This window comes from Daktulosphaira vitifoliae, unplaced genomic scaffold (assembly GCF_025091365.1).
Source record: "Daktulosphaira vitifoliae isolate Bord-2020 unplaced genomic scaffold, ASM2509136v1 Scaffold_2, whole genome shotgun sequence".
NCBI lineage: Eukaryota > Metazoa > Arthropoda > Insecta > Hemiptera > Phylloxeridae > Daktulosphaira > Daktulosphaira vitifoliae.
Window position 1 is genome coordinate 20123171 of NW_026099573.1, and position 18669 is coordinate 20141839.

Genomic DNA, 18669 nt, shown 5'->3' on the forward strand with positions numbered 1-18669 from the left:
TTAATTTTAATGATTTTCTTTGACCAAAAGAATCAATCAAAACAAAATTGTTAAAAAAATTTACTCAATTGAGCGTATTATAAAATTTGATTATAATTGAAAAAATCCATTATTAATTCAGGAGAAACTAACAATCATTTTTTTTAGAAATGATTTATATTGCAACATGTTACCAAAAAATTTGGAATATTATAATCTAGTAGTAGCACACTCAAATAGAGTAAATATATTATGAAATTACAAAGTAAAATGATTTATTTTTGTAGTTGAAACCTATCATATCAAACTTGATTTGTCAATAAATACTTTGAAAACATTAGAAATGATTGATTTTAATTGTCTGTATGGAGAACATGGACAAGTAACTGTTTAATTGATAGATTAGAATTTTTTTGAGGGTAATATCTTCAACTAATTGTAATCATTTGACGTATCGCTGAAAAAAGTAGGTCAAGTTAGAGCAGAGAAAATAAAAAAATACCTTCTCAGCTTTACATCGAAGCTAAAACCTAAAATATAGTAAAATAATTTTAATATGAATAATAAATTTCTTCTCACGAGGGACGACAACAGTGATGAGATCCTTGATCTTTATTGAAGTTATTGAATCTAAATGAGATAAAAATCAAAGGAGTTGAAAATTTATTCTAATATAAAAAAAAATAAGAAAAAAATGTAAGAAATTCCTTGCCATTCGTGGGTTGAAACCTTGTATATCAAGCGCGCAAAACACAAGTTTTACCGACTCGACAACCGTATATCGCTAACGTTTATTGAAAAAAATGTCAATTTAAGCTAATTCAAATTTCAAATTTTCTCGACTTAAAAAAAGCAAAAAAATTAAAATAAGTTTAACTTTCTATGCTATATCAATTTGATTTATAAAATATTTATGAAAATCAGTGTACTCCCCTTGTCAGGTATTTTAAATTGAAATAAAATACAAAACCCAGAATTTTAACACAAAAATAGCAAATTTTTGAATACGGTAGTCATTTTTACCATGAAGACAAATCCAGAGGTCAAATTTTTTTTTTTTAATTTAATGTATATTACATAAGCTTTAATTTAAGATATATATAAAAGTGTCAGTATTTCTGGAACACTTTTAAAAATTAAATTGAAAATGTCTTAGTTTCAATACGCATGTTTAAAGTTTTGACCCCTCTTGGAAATATTTAGAAATTTTGTACGGGGATCTAGTTAACTTTTAGAATGTAGAATAGTAAGGAAATTCATCTTTCTACTATCTCCCGTTCCTATGATTTTATATTCATAGGGATCCTGTGTCCCATGGAACTCTCGTTATTACGCCACTGAAGCATAAGTAATTGTTTTATCATGTTTTCAATATTTTTTTTTTTTTAAGTTTCAACAGTTTTCAATAATCTTTGAAAATATGAAAAATTAAAACACTGGAAATTGTCCATCGACCCATAGTATGTACATTATGAAGTATTTGATAGGCATTATTTTGTAACCTAACAACATTAAAAATGAAATCTAAATAATTTCTATACTATTGAATAATGCACATAAGGATTGTTTTACTAGATCTTTCTAATATTATTAAAATATTTTTCACATTATAAAATTATAAAATCATACTATGAAAATTATACCAATAATAAAATATAAACATAACATTCATATTTTGTATAGAATTTTATACAAAGTATATTTATTAAATAGTATCTAAAACCCAAATACCAAAACCTACTTATCATTTGCAGGGCACTAAAACTATGGATAACGTTATAGTCATAAAATATATAGCACAAATTTCGTTAAGGGTAATACAACTTATAACGTAAAACAATAATATTATATTATAATATAAAAACATTAAATGAAAAAACAATTTTTAATCTGACCCTTAATAATTTCAGTAAAAACGTTATTATATTAAGGGTCATCAATACCATAATTATCAACATAGTATTATTACTAAACATTGTTCTGTGTTACAATTATAATAATTTACATATTTTCCTTCTTAGTGGTTGCACTGAGTGATTTTTTAGCTCAAAGCTTTATTACTTTTTTATCGGAGTCCGTTTATCTTTTTAATGATAATATCAATTAGTTAGAACATAGATAAGAAAACACTTCTGTATGCTTTACAGCATTTATGTTAATTGCATGAGATAAGTTAGTCGTTTGTAAACAAACTGTTATTTTCACTTTAATAAAGTAAATTAATTAGAATGTCTAGTAAAGTAATTAAAATTGAGAAAAGAAAAGAAAGAAGGAGTGACGATGAAGATGAACCTAAAAAGTATAGGAAAAAAGAAAGTGGAAACCGTCGTTCAAGAGATAGATCTAGTGATAGATATCATAGGAGTAAATATGATGATGCAAAAATCGGCGATCCGTATTATTCGGGTGGTGGTGTGTCAACTAGAGATAGAGATCGTTACCATCGTAGACATAGAAGTAGAGATCGTCATGAAAAAGAAAATAGATCAAAAAATGATAACAATGAAAATAAAGAGAAAATTGGGGCATCATATTATTCCGGTAAGATAGTTGATGAAAATCTAAGCGAAGGTGAGATTAAAAATAGTGATGAAAAAATTGGGAAGAGATACTATTCCAGAAAAACTCCCGATGTTCAAAGAGAAAATAGTGAAAGTTATTGGAATAAATATGGCAAAAAAGTAACTAATATTGAACTCTAGGTTTATAAATATTATAATAAATTTTTATAATATCTGTTTTTTGAAGGATGAAAATAAAGAAATAATTCCTCAGAGTCAAAAAAAAACTGTTGACTTGTTAACTTCTAAAACTGGAGGTGCATATATTCCACCAGCAAAACTTAGGTTGATGCAAGAAAGTATTACTGATAAGTCAAGGTACTTATTTCAAATTGTAATATAAAATATATAATTTTGCATATAAAAATTTACTGGTAATGGAGAATAAGTAACAAACTGATAATAGATTTTGCTACAAGTTACTCTTTTAACCACATTAGTAGATATTTTTCATGTTAGCATAAAATAAATATAAAACTTTAAAGCATCTAAATTAAATTTTCTATCATTTAATACACTGATAAAAAAACTAATTTTTACACATTTGAAACATAGTAAAATCTTATCTTATCATCTTTTTGTCTTGTAATATTGAAGTCATCATGATCATTTACATCTGAACTATATCATTTTACAGTTTATTTGATATAATGTAATTTTTAAGATTAACCTTATTTTGCAATCATGATTTAATGTATTGTAATGTTATTTAGAATATTACAATAGCTTTGATAGTAATTTAATTTTTTGATAAAACTAAATATATAATGTAGTTAGATGCCCAAATTAGTTTCAGAGTTATTAGAAAAACCTTAGTGGGCCTTGTTTGCTCTTCATTATGAAAAAAAAGATTTTTAAGGACTCCTAAGTTAAGTACGTTTTTTGGTCTCAATACTGTTTAAAAAGTATAATTAATAATATGAAATTATATTAAAAATAATAAAGTTTTTTTATGTATAAGTTATTGGAACCAATAAAATTAATTTATATATTATCCCCATTATTTTTTAGTATTTTACTGGCTTAGATAAAAATGAAAATATTTGTTTTTCATTTTTAATATCACATATTAAACTATTCTCATTTTTTACTTAGTGACAAAATTTTTTGTCATCAGCTTAACATTATGATGCAACATTATTCAAAATTTACAGAAAATTATAAACACATTAGTTTCCAGACTAAAAAAAAAAAAATATTATCTATTTTAGTATAGTGTAATAATATATAATTATACATATTTACTAACCATAATCAAATTTTAGTGCTGCGTACCAAAGAATAGCTTGGGAAGCATTAAAGAAATCAATCCATGGTTTAACAAACAAAATAAATGTGGATAATATTGGTAAAGTCACACGAGATTTATTACGCGAGAATGTTGTACGTGGTCGTGGTTTATTATGCAGATCTATCATGCAAGCACAATTAGCTTCTACAACTTATACTCATGTATATGCTGCTCTGGTTGCTATAATAAATACAAAGGTAATTTATTTATTCAAATGATTATTTAGAACATTTTGTGTTATATATATTTCTTGTGTTGTTTAATTTATGATAATTAATAGTGCGTAGAATTATATATGTATTTATAAATTTTGTTTAAGCCATATTGTAGAATACCAAGTTTGTGCGACTTAGTCATAGTATTATAATGTAGCAAAAAAATATTTTTAGTAATGGAGGCGATAAACTTCCTAATAATTTTTAATACTATAACCATGATAACGATTTATTACAAAGTTGTAAAGTCAATTAATAAAAATTTGTATTAGCTGATGGTGTATAACTTAACAAAATTTATAAATGCATATAAATCTATGCCCTATGAAACAGACTTCTAATTAAAATTAATGTTCAAGTATCTCACTATATCAAATTTTTTCTGCATGCTCTACTTATTTTTAATACTTATTAATGAAAGTTTTGATACAAATGTTTTGTTTATAGTAATTATTTTTTATTACACTGTATTTTTATAATTTTCAGTTTCCAAATATTGGTGAATTACTTTTGACTAGATGTATTATACAATTTAAAAGATCATTTCGAAGGAATGAAAAGTTGCCTTGCATTGCTTCTGTTACATTTATAGCTCATTTAATAAATCAAGCTGTGGTAAGTATTTAGTACTATATACTGTAATTGTTAATAAAAAAAATGAAGTATAACACTTATAATTGTATTTTATTTGTTGAAATTAATTAATATATTAGGCCCACGAAATTTTAGCATTGGAATTATTAACATTATTTGTTGAGTCACCTACAGAAGATTCTATAGAAGTAGCTGTTGCTTTTTTGAAAGAATGTGGTCAAAAATTAAGTCAAGTCAGCAAAAAAGGCATAAGTGCTATTTTTGATATGTTACGTAATATATTACATGATGGAAAACTAGATAAAAGAGTAAGTTATGTGTAATATATTATAATTTTTATTGATATTGGCTATTCACTCAAATACTCAAATTTTTAATAAATAAATTTTAGTTGTATAAAATAATAAAATACAGTGATAAAATATTTATAAATGTAATACTTAGTAAAAAAAATGCAGTATATTATCTAGCATAGTGTTTAGAATACTTACAAACTTTAATTCAAGTTTAGAGTTAAATAGTTTAGCAAGTTTTTCATTTTTTTAGTTGTAAACTTTTAATTCTAAGACATAAAAGTTTTGGCTATTATGTATAGTATTTTTAGAGAATCTTTGTAAAAATTCAATAATGTTGAAAACAAGATATTAGTTGTGATAAAATAGTAATAATAATGAGTAATATGAAATAAATTGTTTTCAGCAACTTTTAAAAAAATATCTTCGTCTTCTTCAGGATGCCTATCCGAATTCGAATGTTGGCGACCATTCCAGCAATGCTCTCTCTGTCGGTTGCGACGTGAAACAACTCTGATGAGCTCTTTCCATACCACTCTTTTAGATTATGAAGCTATGATTTTCTTCTTCAGCCAGGGCCTCTTTTTCCATATATTTTCCCTTGCAAAATTGCTTGAAGTATTGTGTATCTACTTTCATTCCTCATTATGTGACCTATTGGAGCTTTCTTATCTTTCTGGTGTTAATTAGCTCAGTGTTCTTTTTTATTCTCCTAAGGACTTCGTCATTTGTAATTCGGGCAGTCCACAGTATTTTCAATATTCTTCTATATAGCCATGACTCAAATGCTTCTATCTTTTTTGTAATGGTATCATTTAGTATCCAGGATTCTACACCATAGAGTAGAACAGAGAATACGTAACATCTTATATGTCTTATTTTTGTTTTAAGAGATAAGTTATGACTTTTAAAGAAAGCACTTATTTTAATAAATGTTGTCCTCGCTTTACCTATACGACACTTTATTTCTTGAGTGTTGTCCCATTTTTTATTTATCATGGTGCCTAAGTAGCAATATTGTTCCACTCTTTCTATTCTGGTTTGATTGACATACAGGTGAGCTCCAGTTATAGTGTTCTTGCTAATGACCATTTGTTTTTTTTTGTGTACATTTATATTGTCATCAGTCCAAACTGATGACTGTGCTGTGCTATGTGGTCCATTAAGGTTTGCAGTCCAGCACTATTGTCGGCTAGAATTATGGTGTCATCCACATACCTAATGTTGTTGATTCTAGCTCCATTTAGTTATATGCCTTCCTCTATTACGTGTAGAGCTTCATTGAATATTTTTTCAGAATAGAGGTTGAAAATTAAGGGTGTAAGGATACACCCTTGTATAACGCCTCATAATATATATATATAATTTTATTACCTGATAGAGTATGTAATTTATTAAATTCAAGTTAAAAATAATTAATTGTTAATTTTTTATTTAAGTATTTATTATTATTCTATCAAGATATAACCTTAACTAGAGTTAAGATAAAAATGCTCTACAGGTACAATATATGATTGAAGTAATGTTTCAAATACGAAAAGATGGGTTCAAAGATCATCCAGCTATAATTGAGCAACTTGATTTAGTACCTGAAGAAGATCAGTACACTCATTTGTTAACATTAGATGCTGCTAAAGACACTCAAGATATTTTAAGTAATAATCTAGCTTTTAACAAATAATGTTGCTGTTATGTAATAATTGGCCAAATGCAAATTGTATTATTTATTATTTATTTTTTTGAATTTATGATTGAAAAATTCTTTTTTTGACTAAGAATTTTAATTATATTTTATTTAACAATTGAAAAATACAATATTACCTTTTGTATAATTTATTGAAATCACTTGACCACTTTTTGTATGACATCAACAATATCAATGGTCTAGTGCATAAAAAAATTAATTGATATTTTTTATGAAAATGAATTTAGGCATAGAATAAATGTAGAAAACTGAATGTGATTTTCTTGTACAACAATTACTAATGGTTTTTGAAATATCATTATATTTTAGTATTTAGTTTATTTATCTTTAGTTTTATGGTAATAAAATTTTTTAAATGATGCTCATTAAAAAAATCTTAAATGTCCATTTACTTCTTTTGTGTGCTAGAATATTGATATAATGATTGATATGTTTAATATAATAGCTACTATAATTATAATTTGTGCTTATTTTTTATTAGATGTCTACAAGTTTGATCCAGATTATGAGGCTAATGAGGAGCGATATAAATCATTAAGAACAGAAATATTAGGATCTGATGATGAGAATGAAAGTGGTTCTGATGCTGATGAAGAGAACGATGAAGAAAGTGATGATGAAGATGGTGATGAAGATAAAGGTATGGAAAATATAATATATTGTTTAATTTTCTAAAACAAATATTCAATGAGTCAATTTATTTAGATTAATAATAGAGGTTTAAATTATATGTATTATAAAGTTCATCAAGGATAATTGAAATAATATTTAAAAATATGTATTTTAGTACAATAAATATTATCGAAGTAGTTTCTATATTATGTAAAATTTTAATAATAGGTAAAACCTAATTTAATTAAAATAAGGCTCTATTAAATTTATTTTTTAAACAATTAATTTTAAAATCTTTATGTGAAGTCAACATAAAAACAATTTCTGAGACCTACCTAAATAGTTATTAGGTAACTGTAAAGTTACAATTTTATAATGGCTTAAAATTTTTAACATTCTTTGTGTTTAAATTGTAATTTTATTAATTTATTGTTTTAAAGAAAAAAATGACAAAGTTATTATTGATAACACTGAAACCAACATGATTGCTTTGAGAAAAACTATATATTTGACTATACATTCATCATTGGACTATGAAGAATGTGCCCATAAACTTATGAAAATGCAATTGAAGCCTGGGCAAGAGATGGAAATGTGTCACATGTTTTTGGATTGTTGTGGTGAACAAAGAACTTATGAAAAATTTTTTGGACTTTTGGCACAAGTATTTAAAACAATTATTTTTATTCATGTAGATTATTAAAATTTCTTAATTTATAAACAGTTAAGAAATATCCTCTTTGGGCAAAGTGTAGTAGTTTAATTATAAATATTATTAACTCTAAATTGAAATAATAATCAAGTTTAAGTTTTAAGTTTTTTAAAATCAATATTGCATATATTCATTCCTTTACAATTACTAATTCCATTTTGATTTATGTACTACATTTTTTATAATACTTATTTTCAGAGATTTTGTCAAATCAATAATATGTTTATTGAACCACTGGAAAAAATTTTTATTGATAGTTATGCCACTGTACATCGATTAGAAACAAATAAATTGCGTAATGTGGCACGATTTTTTGCACATTTATTATTTACTGATTCAATATCTTGGTCTGTTTTGTCTACAATACATCTTAATGAAGATGAAACAACATCATCTAGTAGAATTTACATCAAAATATTATTTCAAGAATTAGCTGAGCATATGGGACTTAATAAACTTAATGCTAGAATACAAGATAAGTAAGTATTACTATATTTTTTTTACTATGCAATTTTTAATTGTATTTTTAATCTAGAGAATTGCAACAAGCATTTGAGGGGATTTTTCCAAGGAATAATCCTAAGCATACTAGATTCTCAATTAATTTTTTCACTTCAATAGGTTTAGGAGGTCTGACGTAAGTAGAATGTTTTAAATTATTAATTTAAGTTGAAGATCTATATTCATATATTTTATACCTATATTGTATATTTTTTAATTTTTATTGATATTATTTATCATCAATCAATAATTTTTGTATAATTATATTATTACAATTTTTTTTAGTGATGAATTAAGAGACTTTCTTAAAACTCAACCAAAACAACTGCCAGCCGTTGCCAAAGTTGTTGATGCATTGTCAGAAACTAGTGATAGTTCTAGCAGTAGTAGTAGTAGTAGTAGCAGTAGCTCTAGTAGTAGTAGCAGCTCTAGCAGCAGTGAAAGTTCAAGTTCTAATAATAGTTCCAAAAGTAATTATAAAATATTTTTAATTTGATTATTCATAGTATATGTTATTTATCAGCCATGACATTAAAAAATTGTTCTTTCTTCATGATTTTTATTTTTATTCTATATGGTTATACCATATATGTATTAACCTACACTTAGGCATATTTGTTTAAGATAATTGATAGATAAATTAATAAAGTATTTTATGCTATTCTTAAATTTCTCCATTAATATAGTTTTTAACTTCGATGCAAAGCTGTCAAGGGCTGATTTTAGAGATTTATATGTCAAAATAACTCAGTTTTAATCTAGTTTAATTAATTAGTGCCAAAAATTTAAAAACCACTTAATTTTAAAAATCTAAAAAAATATATTAAAAATAAAAAAAAATACAATAAATTTTTATTAAAAGTTGAATTTTTATGAAATTTTAGTAGAATATATATATATATAAGATTTAAGCTTTCTTTTTCGATTCATTACAATCTAATGGAAAACATGAGTACAGGAAGGGTTTAAACAAAACCACTTATGCAATTCAAATTTTTTTCTGTTAGAAGGGGAATTATTGATTTATTCCAAAAGCAACAAGAATTTCCTATTTTATATTTTTATTAATATCCTAATTACAAATTATATGATTTATAAATACAATACTTAAATAAATACTTATTATAGTAATTACATTTAACATGAAGTTGATATTTAATAATTTTTACGAAGAAATTATAAGATACAGGGTGGTTCTTTTAATATTATTTTAATTCAATATTAATATTNTAAGATACAGGGTGGTTCTTTTAATATTATTTTAATTCAATATTAATATTAATATTATTTAATTCTCGGTTTAGTCATTTAATTCTTTTAAAGTCAACCCATTTAATTAATAAAATAAAAAATAATTTAAAAAAAAAATGACTTTATATAATAAGAAAACTTTAGACCCATTATTTTAGAAGTTATCACTTTTTCTCAATGATACTTCAAAAGATCACAAATTACATCTAGTTGAAGACATTACCCTAAAAATTACAAATTTTTTTTTCGTTCCTCGTGAATGGTGGAAATTTCCAATAAATTACGATTTTTTAAATTGTAAATTTAGACTTTTTTTCTAAAAATTGTCATAACTTATTGAAAAATGAACAAATCAAATTATTTTTTTTTTACATTGATACCTTACGCATATCCTATTCATTTGATATAAATTTTATGATAATTTGACACCTGCCCACAAAAGAGGATTCAAAATAGTAACTTTTTTACAAAACTCAATTTTTTCAATTTAACTTTTGAAAATGTTCTGGAAATAGTGCGTCCTTAAAACTATGTCAAATTAAAGTTTATGTTACGTATTATAAATTTAAAAAAAAAATTATCCCGACGACCTATCTCCTTTATGCAAATGGCCGTCGTAGTTAAAAACATGCTATTTTTGTGTTCAAATTTTATTTTTTTTTGTTTGTTTATAAATACCATATAAGGGTTTGCTATAGTAATGAGTCCACCAATAAATATAAACTTTATATGAATCTAACTTACATGAAATATAAATTTTACTTAGTTTTATTATTTTGCCTCTTCAAAGTTTAGTAAAGTTTTTTTAAATTTTTGAAAATTTTATAAAAAGTAGAACTTTATCAACTTTTGAAAATGTTCCGGGAATACTGCATCTTTCAAATATATATTAAAATAAAGCTTATTTTATGTACTAGAAGTTCAAAAAAAAAAAAAAATTGTACCGACGACCTATTTTCTATGTGCAAATGGCAGTTGAAGTAGAACAAAAAATAGGAGTTAATTTTGCTTTTGGATTAATCCACCAATTTCATAAAATTAAACACTATTTACAGATTTGCATTAAAGCGTTTAAAGCGATTTTAATCATTGTCAGATATCATCTATACTTGTCCCACTATGTCACGTCCATACTGTGACGCAAACCAACTGTGCACTGTTTTTTTTAAATATAGAGTGGGGGAAGAGCTTGACAGAGATATGTGTTATGACAAAAATAAAATAGCCAATTTTTCACCTCCAACTACTATATTTTAAAATAGTTTTAACCACCGAAATAATGTGTCAAAAGTTGTCACCGACCGGTCATTTTTTATTTAATAAGCTAGTTAAATATATATGTTACTATTTAAAAAAATTAACTTGACACTCTTATAAGGTATAAAAGATAAACTGAAAAATATCACACTTGATAAATTGAGAAATATATAAAACTAAAAAGTACCGTAAAGGATTGTCTTATCATAATTATTATATTAATAGAAATCGAGTGGATAAGAGTCGCTATTAAAAAAAATTAATCTATATTTCGTTACCTTAATTTATCATATGCTATTAATACGTAGAATAATTTTTTTTAAAACTATTTTAATTATACTTATTACTATTTTAATGTCAATCTAGACATTAAAAGTTGTAAAATATTTAACATAACCTTAAATGATTTTTATAATTTTTTTTGTAAAATGGGTAAATGGTTAAATGGGGTACATAAGTTCACCCTTCTATACGATTAGTTACTAGAAAAAATTGAAAAATAAAATTATGACACAAAAAACTGAATTTTTCACACTAAATAAAATATTTTGTTTTACTTTAGGAGCCGTTTACATATAGTACGTAACATAAGCATTAATTTAATTTAACATATGTTTGAAGTTTGGAGTATTTTCGGATAATTTTCATAAATTAAGTTTAAAAAGTTCTACTTTTACTTGTATGTTTCAAATTTTGAACAGTCCCTCTGTATAAAAGGCAATAACCCCAATTTTAATAAAGTATTTGAAATAAAAGGGGTATACATGAAGTATTTATAAAAAGAAAATTTGTATTGATTTTCATGGAAAATAGATTATTAGGATTTAAAATTAATATTTTAAGTTTCACTGTTATTTTGATGAAAATATTGGACCTTATTGTGTGTTACCAACATAAGCTTGACTAGGTTTTTGTTATATCATTCTATTTTTTTAAAATATTTTTTTAGCGCCGGAACTATTTTTTACGTGGGAGAGAGGCAAAAGTTTAATGACTAAAACTCGGTCTTCTTGATTGTTACTAAACTATTTATAAAAAGGGGGATAAGCTAGTTTTTGGTAGATTTTAGTGATCATATAAAAAAAATCCAGTAATTTATAAATTTTACTCTTAATAATACATATTATTTTTATTATATTATTAGTAAGTATTGATAATATAATAAATTATAGTTAATGGATTAATTACATTTTTATTTTTACTTATTACAATAAATAAAAAAAAAAATTACCTTTTCATTAACTTTAAAAACTGTTCAGTTCAATTTATGGGACATTCAATATCAAACTTTTTAGCAAAATAACTTATATTAAATTAAAAATTAAAATTTATATATATATATAAATGGTATATTAAAAAAAGAACAAATTTAATCTTATTTTTATTTTAGTAATAAAATGTTTAAAAGATAATTTTGAGATACTCCCAAAATCTGGAATCATAAGAAACGTTTTTTAGCTTCGATGCGAAGCTGAGAAGGTATTAATTTTATCATGATGGGTTTTTTTTTTGTCTGTCGACACTTTCTCAGCTTTAATGATATGATTTCTTCAACGATACGTCAAAATATCACAAATCGAATCTAGTTGAAGATATTACCTTTAAAAATTGAAAGAATTTCGTACATTTCCTATAAATGGAGGAAATCCCCAAAAAAATATAATTTTTAAAATCGGTAAATTTTGACGTTTTTGTCTCTTAATACTGTCATAACTTTTTGAAAAATGAACGTACCAAAATCATTTTTTTTTGTATAGAAACATTAGGGATTTCTCTCTCATTTGATATAATTTTTTTGTAAATCTACACGAATTTTTGTTTCTAAATATTTTATATATACCTCTATCATCCGACATAATTTTTTTTTAAATCGGACGATATTTTCCCCATATCGGGGGGCGTTAAAAACTTGAAAAATACGTATAAAAAGGAAAAAATTTTGAACTTGACTTTTTAATATGTTTCGGTAATACTGCGTTTTTTAAATATATGTTAAATTAAAGCATATGTTACGTACTATATGTTAAAAAAAAAAAATTATCCCGTATACTAAATTACACGGTAAAATCATATCAGTAGAATAAAATATTTTTAATGATTATAGATCAATATATACTTTTCTTAGTTAAATTTTTATGCTGATTTCAACTTATAAATTAGATTTTTGCAATCACCCTTTTTTTGGAATTGTTATTAATTAGAAACACATGAAAAAATTAATTAAAAAAAAAAAAATTTATCAAGTTATTAATTTTTATTATGATAAAAATAATCCGTGCAAAATTTCAATACAAAATAACATATTTAACTTATTTTATTGTTCCTTTAAAGTTGATTTTTATGAAAGTTTATAATTTAAAAATGTTGAACGTTTTAAACACAATTTTAGAATTTATATCATTAAATAGAAATTTTTATGAGGAATAAAATTTTTTTTTTAGAACAGAAAATTTATGAGGAAAACTCAAAATTTCGTTAAAAATGTTTTACTTTATTTTTATTGTAACAAATTGTTTAAATAGAAGTCTTACTGAGTAATTATATACAACTCTTGGTGTTTAAATAGTTATTTATATTTATATACTGCATTTTATATATTCTGCTTGTTACGTATTTTATTTAATTAAAATATATTTATTGATTATTCATGTGTATCATAATTGTCAAACATAAATATTTGTTATATTAATTAGAAGGATTTTGTTCTTATATAGTCCATATGTGAAACTTTAATTGCAGATTTTAAATAGGCCCAAAAATGGGTTTAGAAAGTACATTTTGGTCTCTGATGATAATTCCTTGTAGACAAATAAATTTATTTATACGTAACAATTTTTTTTTGAAAAGTATTGCATCACAAGTCCTTCAACTTTTATACATATTTGCCATAAATTTAATATTTACTTAATCATTTTTTATAATTTCTCCGTAAAAATTACAATATTAAATTCTTAAATATCAATTTCATACTATATTTAATTGCTATAATAAATATTTATTTATATATTACATTTATACATCATAAAACTTACTATCAGGATATAAATAAGGAAATAAGATTTCATTCTGCGTTTTGAATAATCCATCAATTGTTTTAAATTTAACATTAATTTAAAAATCTAAAACAATTTACAAATTTGCATCCAAGTGTTTTTTATGATAGTGATTTAAATTACTTACAGATATCATCTATACTTGTCCCAACTATGCCACGTCCATACTGTGACGCAAACCAACTGTTCTATCGTTTTTTTAAAATGGAATTATTAAAAAATATTTTTTAACTTAACCCAAATAATAGTAATTCATTTTATTTTTAGTAATAAGGATACATTTGACCCCCTCGTATTTTGACCAAGGCGGTATCTGCCCCCACTGATTTTTTCTACTAATGTTCTTCTTCTTCTTCTTCATCTCCTTAATCCCAACTACTTGGGGTCGGCCACCTTTATCCTAAACTTCAACTTGACACGATCTCCCACATCATCTACGCTCACATCAGCGGTCCTCAAATCTCATTCAATAGCATCCATCCATCTCTTTTTTGGTCTTCCTCTACCTCTTCTCCCTTCAGCATTCATTTCTATATATTTAATAACAGTAATAACATTTTTTTTATTAAGTACACTTAATTATGTTTCAGAAAACAAGAAAAAGATAACAAAAAAAAGCACTAAAAAATGAAAGAAAGATTAGATTAAAATACTGAATGTGTATATAAAATGAAATACAATATGAAACCAACCTTAATATTTTAATAAATGATTTATTTTGTACTATAAATTGTGTAATTTTTTTATAAACTATATTTAGTATTTATTTGAACTCAGCTAATATCCAAATTCTTTTTTTTTTAACATGGACCAAATATTTAAAAAAAAACCATTCAATTTTACAAACAAACAAGAAAATTAAAAAGGTATACTATACTAGTAGAAGATATGGTTTTATGATATTAGTAATAATTTTTTAATTTACAAAATATAATGTAAAAATACAAGTACATATTGTTCATATTAAATGATTTATTCAATATCTTTTTACAAAAAAGTATTATTTACATATTTTACATAACAATTTGAACACATTTATTATTTTTACAATTTAAAGGGTATCATAGTCTTCTAAAACATTTGCCAAATGTTCATTATCTCTTGGTTTTTTATATATTCTTTTCTTTGTGATTGGTTTTTTTCGTTTTATATGATTTATTTTTTTTATACCATTATCTTGCATGGAACTGATACCCTACAATTAATTATGAAATCAAATAACCATAGCAAATAATTAAAAAAAAATTAAGTATATATTATTATTATAATTATTAGCATACCTGTTTTTCTAAGTGTTCTTCAATTTTATCATCATCCATATTTTCTACAGCAACACTTCTCCACATTTTTTTAAATTCTTCATTTATTTCAATTGTTGCAGACTTATCATTGTAAAATATTACCTTTTTCTTATCTCCTGGTCGTGATACATAAAGTATTTCATTTTGCAAATGCTTTTTTAAAACAAAAAAGTATTTTTTTAAATAATTTAGTATTGAAGTGAGGTATAAAAATACCAGATATCCACGAAAGAATATAGTAATGATTTTTAGAGGCTAGCAAATTGTAGTAATTTGTTATTTTATATTAATTAGGATATTTCAGTTTACATTTAATGTATAAGATTTATTGTTCAACACTAGATTTCTTTTGTGTATATGTATGTTACCATTTTAAAATTTGTATTTTAAAAAATTACATATTAGAAAATGATCTAACTAAGAATATAACTTGTCAACAACATTAGAACATGTATTTCATAGGTTATTTTTTTGTAATGCCTATGTGAGAGGAAGAGTGTGGAAAAGTGATTCGTAATGATAAAAATAACATAACTCATACCTTGCATACCTCTACATTAAAAAACAATATTTGAAGCAAATAAATTAAAATATTTAAAACATGATATCTAAGATAAATATAAAAGTAGAATATATGTGGTACCTACCTTTAATGCTTTTTCACAATTGGGTAGAGATTCTTGAATATCATCTAACATTATTCCACCTAAACCTTTTAAATCTTGTTGTTTTAGTAACTTCAACAACGCTTTTCTATCTTTTAGTTTATATGGTGGTTTAAACATATATTTTCCATCTTGTGTACGTTCAATTTTAGGATTACTTGGTAATGCTTCACTTTCAAGCCACTTTTTAATAGATTTACCAATTACTTTTTTTTTAGGTTAGAAGAAAAATAAATTATACTTACTATTTTTACTTTGGCACCAACATCTAACTGATTAGTTTCATCTAAAAGTTCATCTAAAGTTAATGGGTGATCATCACCATTTTGATGACTTGCTTTGATATATTTGACAATTTTAGTGAGTACACCAAATTTGTATTGAGAACTCTGTCCAAATGATTTATAACTAATAGGAAGATAGAAAAATGTTAAAACGTAGATCATAAATTCTTAAATAATAAATAAAATACAAAAAAAATTACTTTACGGAGTTAGATGTATTTGGTGGTGATGGAGGTCTAGGCATAGGAGGCAATGGTTTTGATTTTTTTTTAAATTCATCTTTACTACTATCATCTTTCTGTCTTTTTTCAACACTTAAAATATATGATAATTAGATTAAATAAAAGTAAATTCATAGGTAAACATCATTTAATATATACTTACACGGGTATAGCTGAAGCTTTCAACTTAAATATCTCCCTTTCTCTTAATAAAGCTGGATCCATTTTAATANGAAGCTTTCAACTTAAATATCTCCCTTTCTCTTAATAAAGCTGGATCCATTTTAATACTTTGACTTCGGATAAATTCTCGAGTAATAAATAATATAAAATGTATTTAAAGAATTCTGTATTTTTAAAATTTTTATTATTTTAAAATTGAATTGAAGATCAAAGAAAAATATACAGCTTCTTGTAAACAAATAGTAAATTTTGATAATGTTATCATTTATCAATTTTATTATCATAAATACGCTGTCGGCATTATTGATATACTCGGACAGTAATTTTAGATTTCTATTATATTAATTAAAGAAAATAATAAATAAAATATAAATATTCATAGAATATTACTTTTAAATGAGTAGATAATTTTTTTTATTCTTATAACAATTTTCACATTATTTCATAATATTTTAATAACGTTGTTTTATTTTAAAGTTACATTGTTACAATGTTACATTCAAATGATAATGTTTACTTTTTTGGTATAATAATATTATTGGAACGTCCTACCTCATATTTTAATCATTTTGATTAAAATAATTTAACTTCATTGTTTATAGTTGTTTTATTATTTCTTAGGAGTCCTAAGAAATAATAAAACAAAATTAAGATACAATATTTTAATTCTTTAATCTTTAAACCAGAAATATGTTACTCTAATGATTTTAATCCATTAAAGAAGAATTAGATCTAAAAGTGCTAATTTAATGAATAAGAGACATGTGTTTTAGTCGAAAACATTATGCTTAAAAATTAAAAAAATTCTCTCGTTTCCTGTAAATGGAGAAATCCCCCAAATAAATTATGATTTTTAAAATCAGTAAATTTTGACAATTTAAACTTTTTTGTCTTAAAACTGTTATAATTTTTTGAGAAATGAACAAATCTGAATAATTATTTTTAAAAATCTGACCCATTACCTGCACACAGGGGGGTTTCATATTTGTCATATAATTTTTACATAAAAAATTAACTTTTAAAAGTATTCCGGAATTACTGACACTTTTATGTATATCTTAAATTAATGCTTATGTAATATACTTTAATTTAGCAAACAATTTTTTTTTAAGTTTTGTATCGAGCCCTTTAAATTTTATACGCGTTGCCATAATAGTAATAACTAATTTATAATTTCTCCGTAAAAATTGCAATACTAAATTATTATATATCAATTTGATACTATATTTAATTGCTATAGTAAATATTTATTCATTTATAACAATTATAAATCATAAAACTTGTCATCAGGATATGAATAATGAAATAAGAGTTCTTTCTGCTTTTAGTATAATCCATCAATTTCTTAGAATTAAATACTATCTACAGATTTGCATTTAAGCGTTTCTTAAGATAGTTATTAAAATCACTGTCATATATCATCTAGACTTGTCCCAACTATGCCACGTCCACACTTTGCTACCGTTTTATTTTTTATTTGTTTTTAACCGAACTGCTGAATTCATGATTTAAGACAATTGAAGTTAATATGTATAAGTTAATTGAATTTTCTTATAGATGTAATTTTTGTTACATCGATTAATGGAGAAAATCCCCTTGTTATTTTTGTCACTATGTATAGACTATATAGGTCAGTACCGTAGTTATATTTTGTGTTAAGTCGAAATGTTTGCTTATTTTTGTTATTATTTGCTCATAATTTTATGATGGGAACATTATATTTATTAGAGAGTTGTATGTGTAAATTTGTTTGTGCTTTACATTGACGACAGTTAATATCCAACATAGATAATTATACATGTAATGTTATGCATTAAGATGTTTGTGAATCAGTGGCGCAACTTAGGGGTATGGGATTGCAACCCCCCCCCCGGAAATTATTTACAATTTTTGAATTTTTAATCGAGGTTATCTTTTTTTTCTGCTCAATTAACATTTTCTAAATCGCGATGCAGATTAAAAAATTTTTGGTGACCAAATAAAAAGATAAT

At 24.1% G+C, this 18669-nt stretch overlaps 2 protein-coding genes across 3 annotated transcripts; one reads left to right on the forward strand and one right to left on the reverse strand.

The window, feature by feature from the left end:
• The first annotated feature begins 2084 nt into the window (after window positions 1–2084).
• On the forward strand, window positions 2085–14754 carry LOC126897759 (pre-mRNA-splicing factor CWC22 homolog). The gene is made up of 12 exons (XM_050671610.1): window positions 2085–2660; window positions 2728–2858; window positions 3806–4028; window positions 4533–4661; window positions 4760–4948; window positions 6435–6588; window positions 7120–7278; window positions 7691–7914; window positions 8161–8441; window positions 8498–8599; window positions 8749–8933; window positions 14615–14754. Exons 1-12 carry the CDS (start codon window positions 2208–2210, stop codon window positions 14653–14655), a joined length of 2271 nt encoding a protein of 756 aa, XP_050527567.1. The 5' UTR covers window positions 2085–2207; the 3' UTR covers window positions 14656–14754.
• A 222-nt stretch (window positions 14755–14976) lies between these two features.
• Window positions 14977–16909, reverse strand: LOC126899119 (general transcription factor IIE subunit 2). 2 transcript variants are annotated; one of them, XM_050673673.1, is made up of 7 exons: window positions 16729–16909; window positions 16659–16670; window positions 16475–16588; window positions 16236–16398; window positions 15973–16173; window positions 15305–15478; window positions 14977–15219 (listed from the first exon to the last, which is right to left on the reverse strand). In XM_050673673.1, exons 1-7 carry the CDS (start codon window positions 16776–16778, stop codon window positions 15076–15078), a joined length of 858 nt encoding a protein of 285 aa, XP_050529630.1. In that variant the 5' UTR covers window positions 16779–16909; the 3' UTR covers window positions 14977–15075. The 2 variants fall into 2 exon arrangements, with proteins under 2 accessions (XP_050529630.1, XP_050529631.1); XM_050673674.1 differs by lacking the exon at window positions 16729–16909 and having other exon boundaries at window positions 16659–16723.
• Window positions 16910–18669: the final 1760 nt, after the last annotated feature.

Excerpts from the sequence above, each read along its gene's own strand:
- LOC126897759 (XM_050671610.1), top strand. The coding sequence starts at position 2,208 with ATGTCTAGTAAAGTAATTAAAATTGAGAAAAGAAAAGAAAGAAGGAGT. Across the intron at positions 2,661-2,727 it reads GGAATAAATATGGCAAAAAA|GATGAAAATAAAGAAATAAT; the intron begins GTAACTAATATT and ends TGTTTTTTGAAG. Across the intron at positions 7,915-8,160 it reads TTTTTGGACTTTTGGCACAA|AGATTTTGTCAAATCAATAA; the intron begins GTATTTAAAACA and ends ACTTATTTTCAG.
- LOC126899119 (XM_050673673.1), bottom strand. The coding sequence starts at position 16,778 with ATGGATCCAGCTTTATTAAGAGAAAGGGAGATATTTAAGTTGAAAGCT. Across the intron at positions 15,479-15,972 it reads ATTGTGAAAAAGCATTAAAG|CATTTGCAAAATGAAATACT; the intron begins GTAGGTACCACA and ends GTTTTAAAAAAG. Across the intron at positions 15,220-15,304 it reads AAGAACACTTAGAAAAACAG|GGTATCAGTTCCATGCAAGA; the intron begins GTATGCTAATAA and ends AATTAATTGTAG.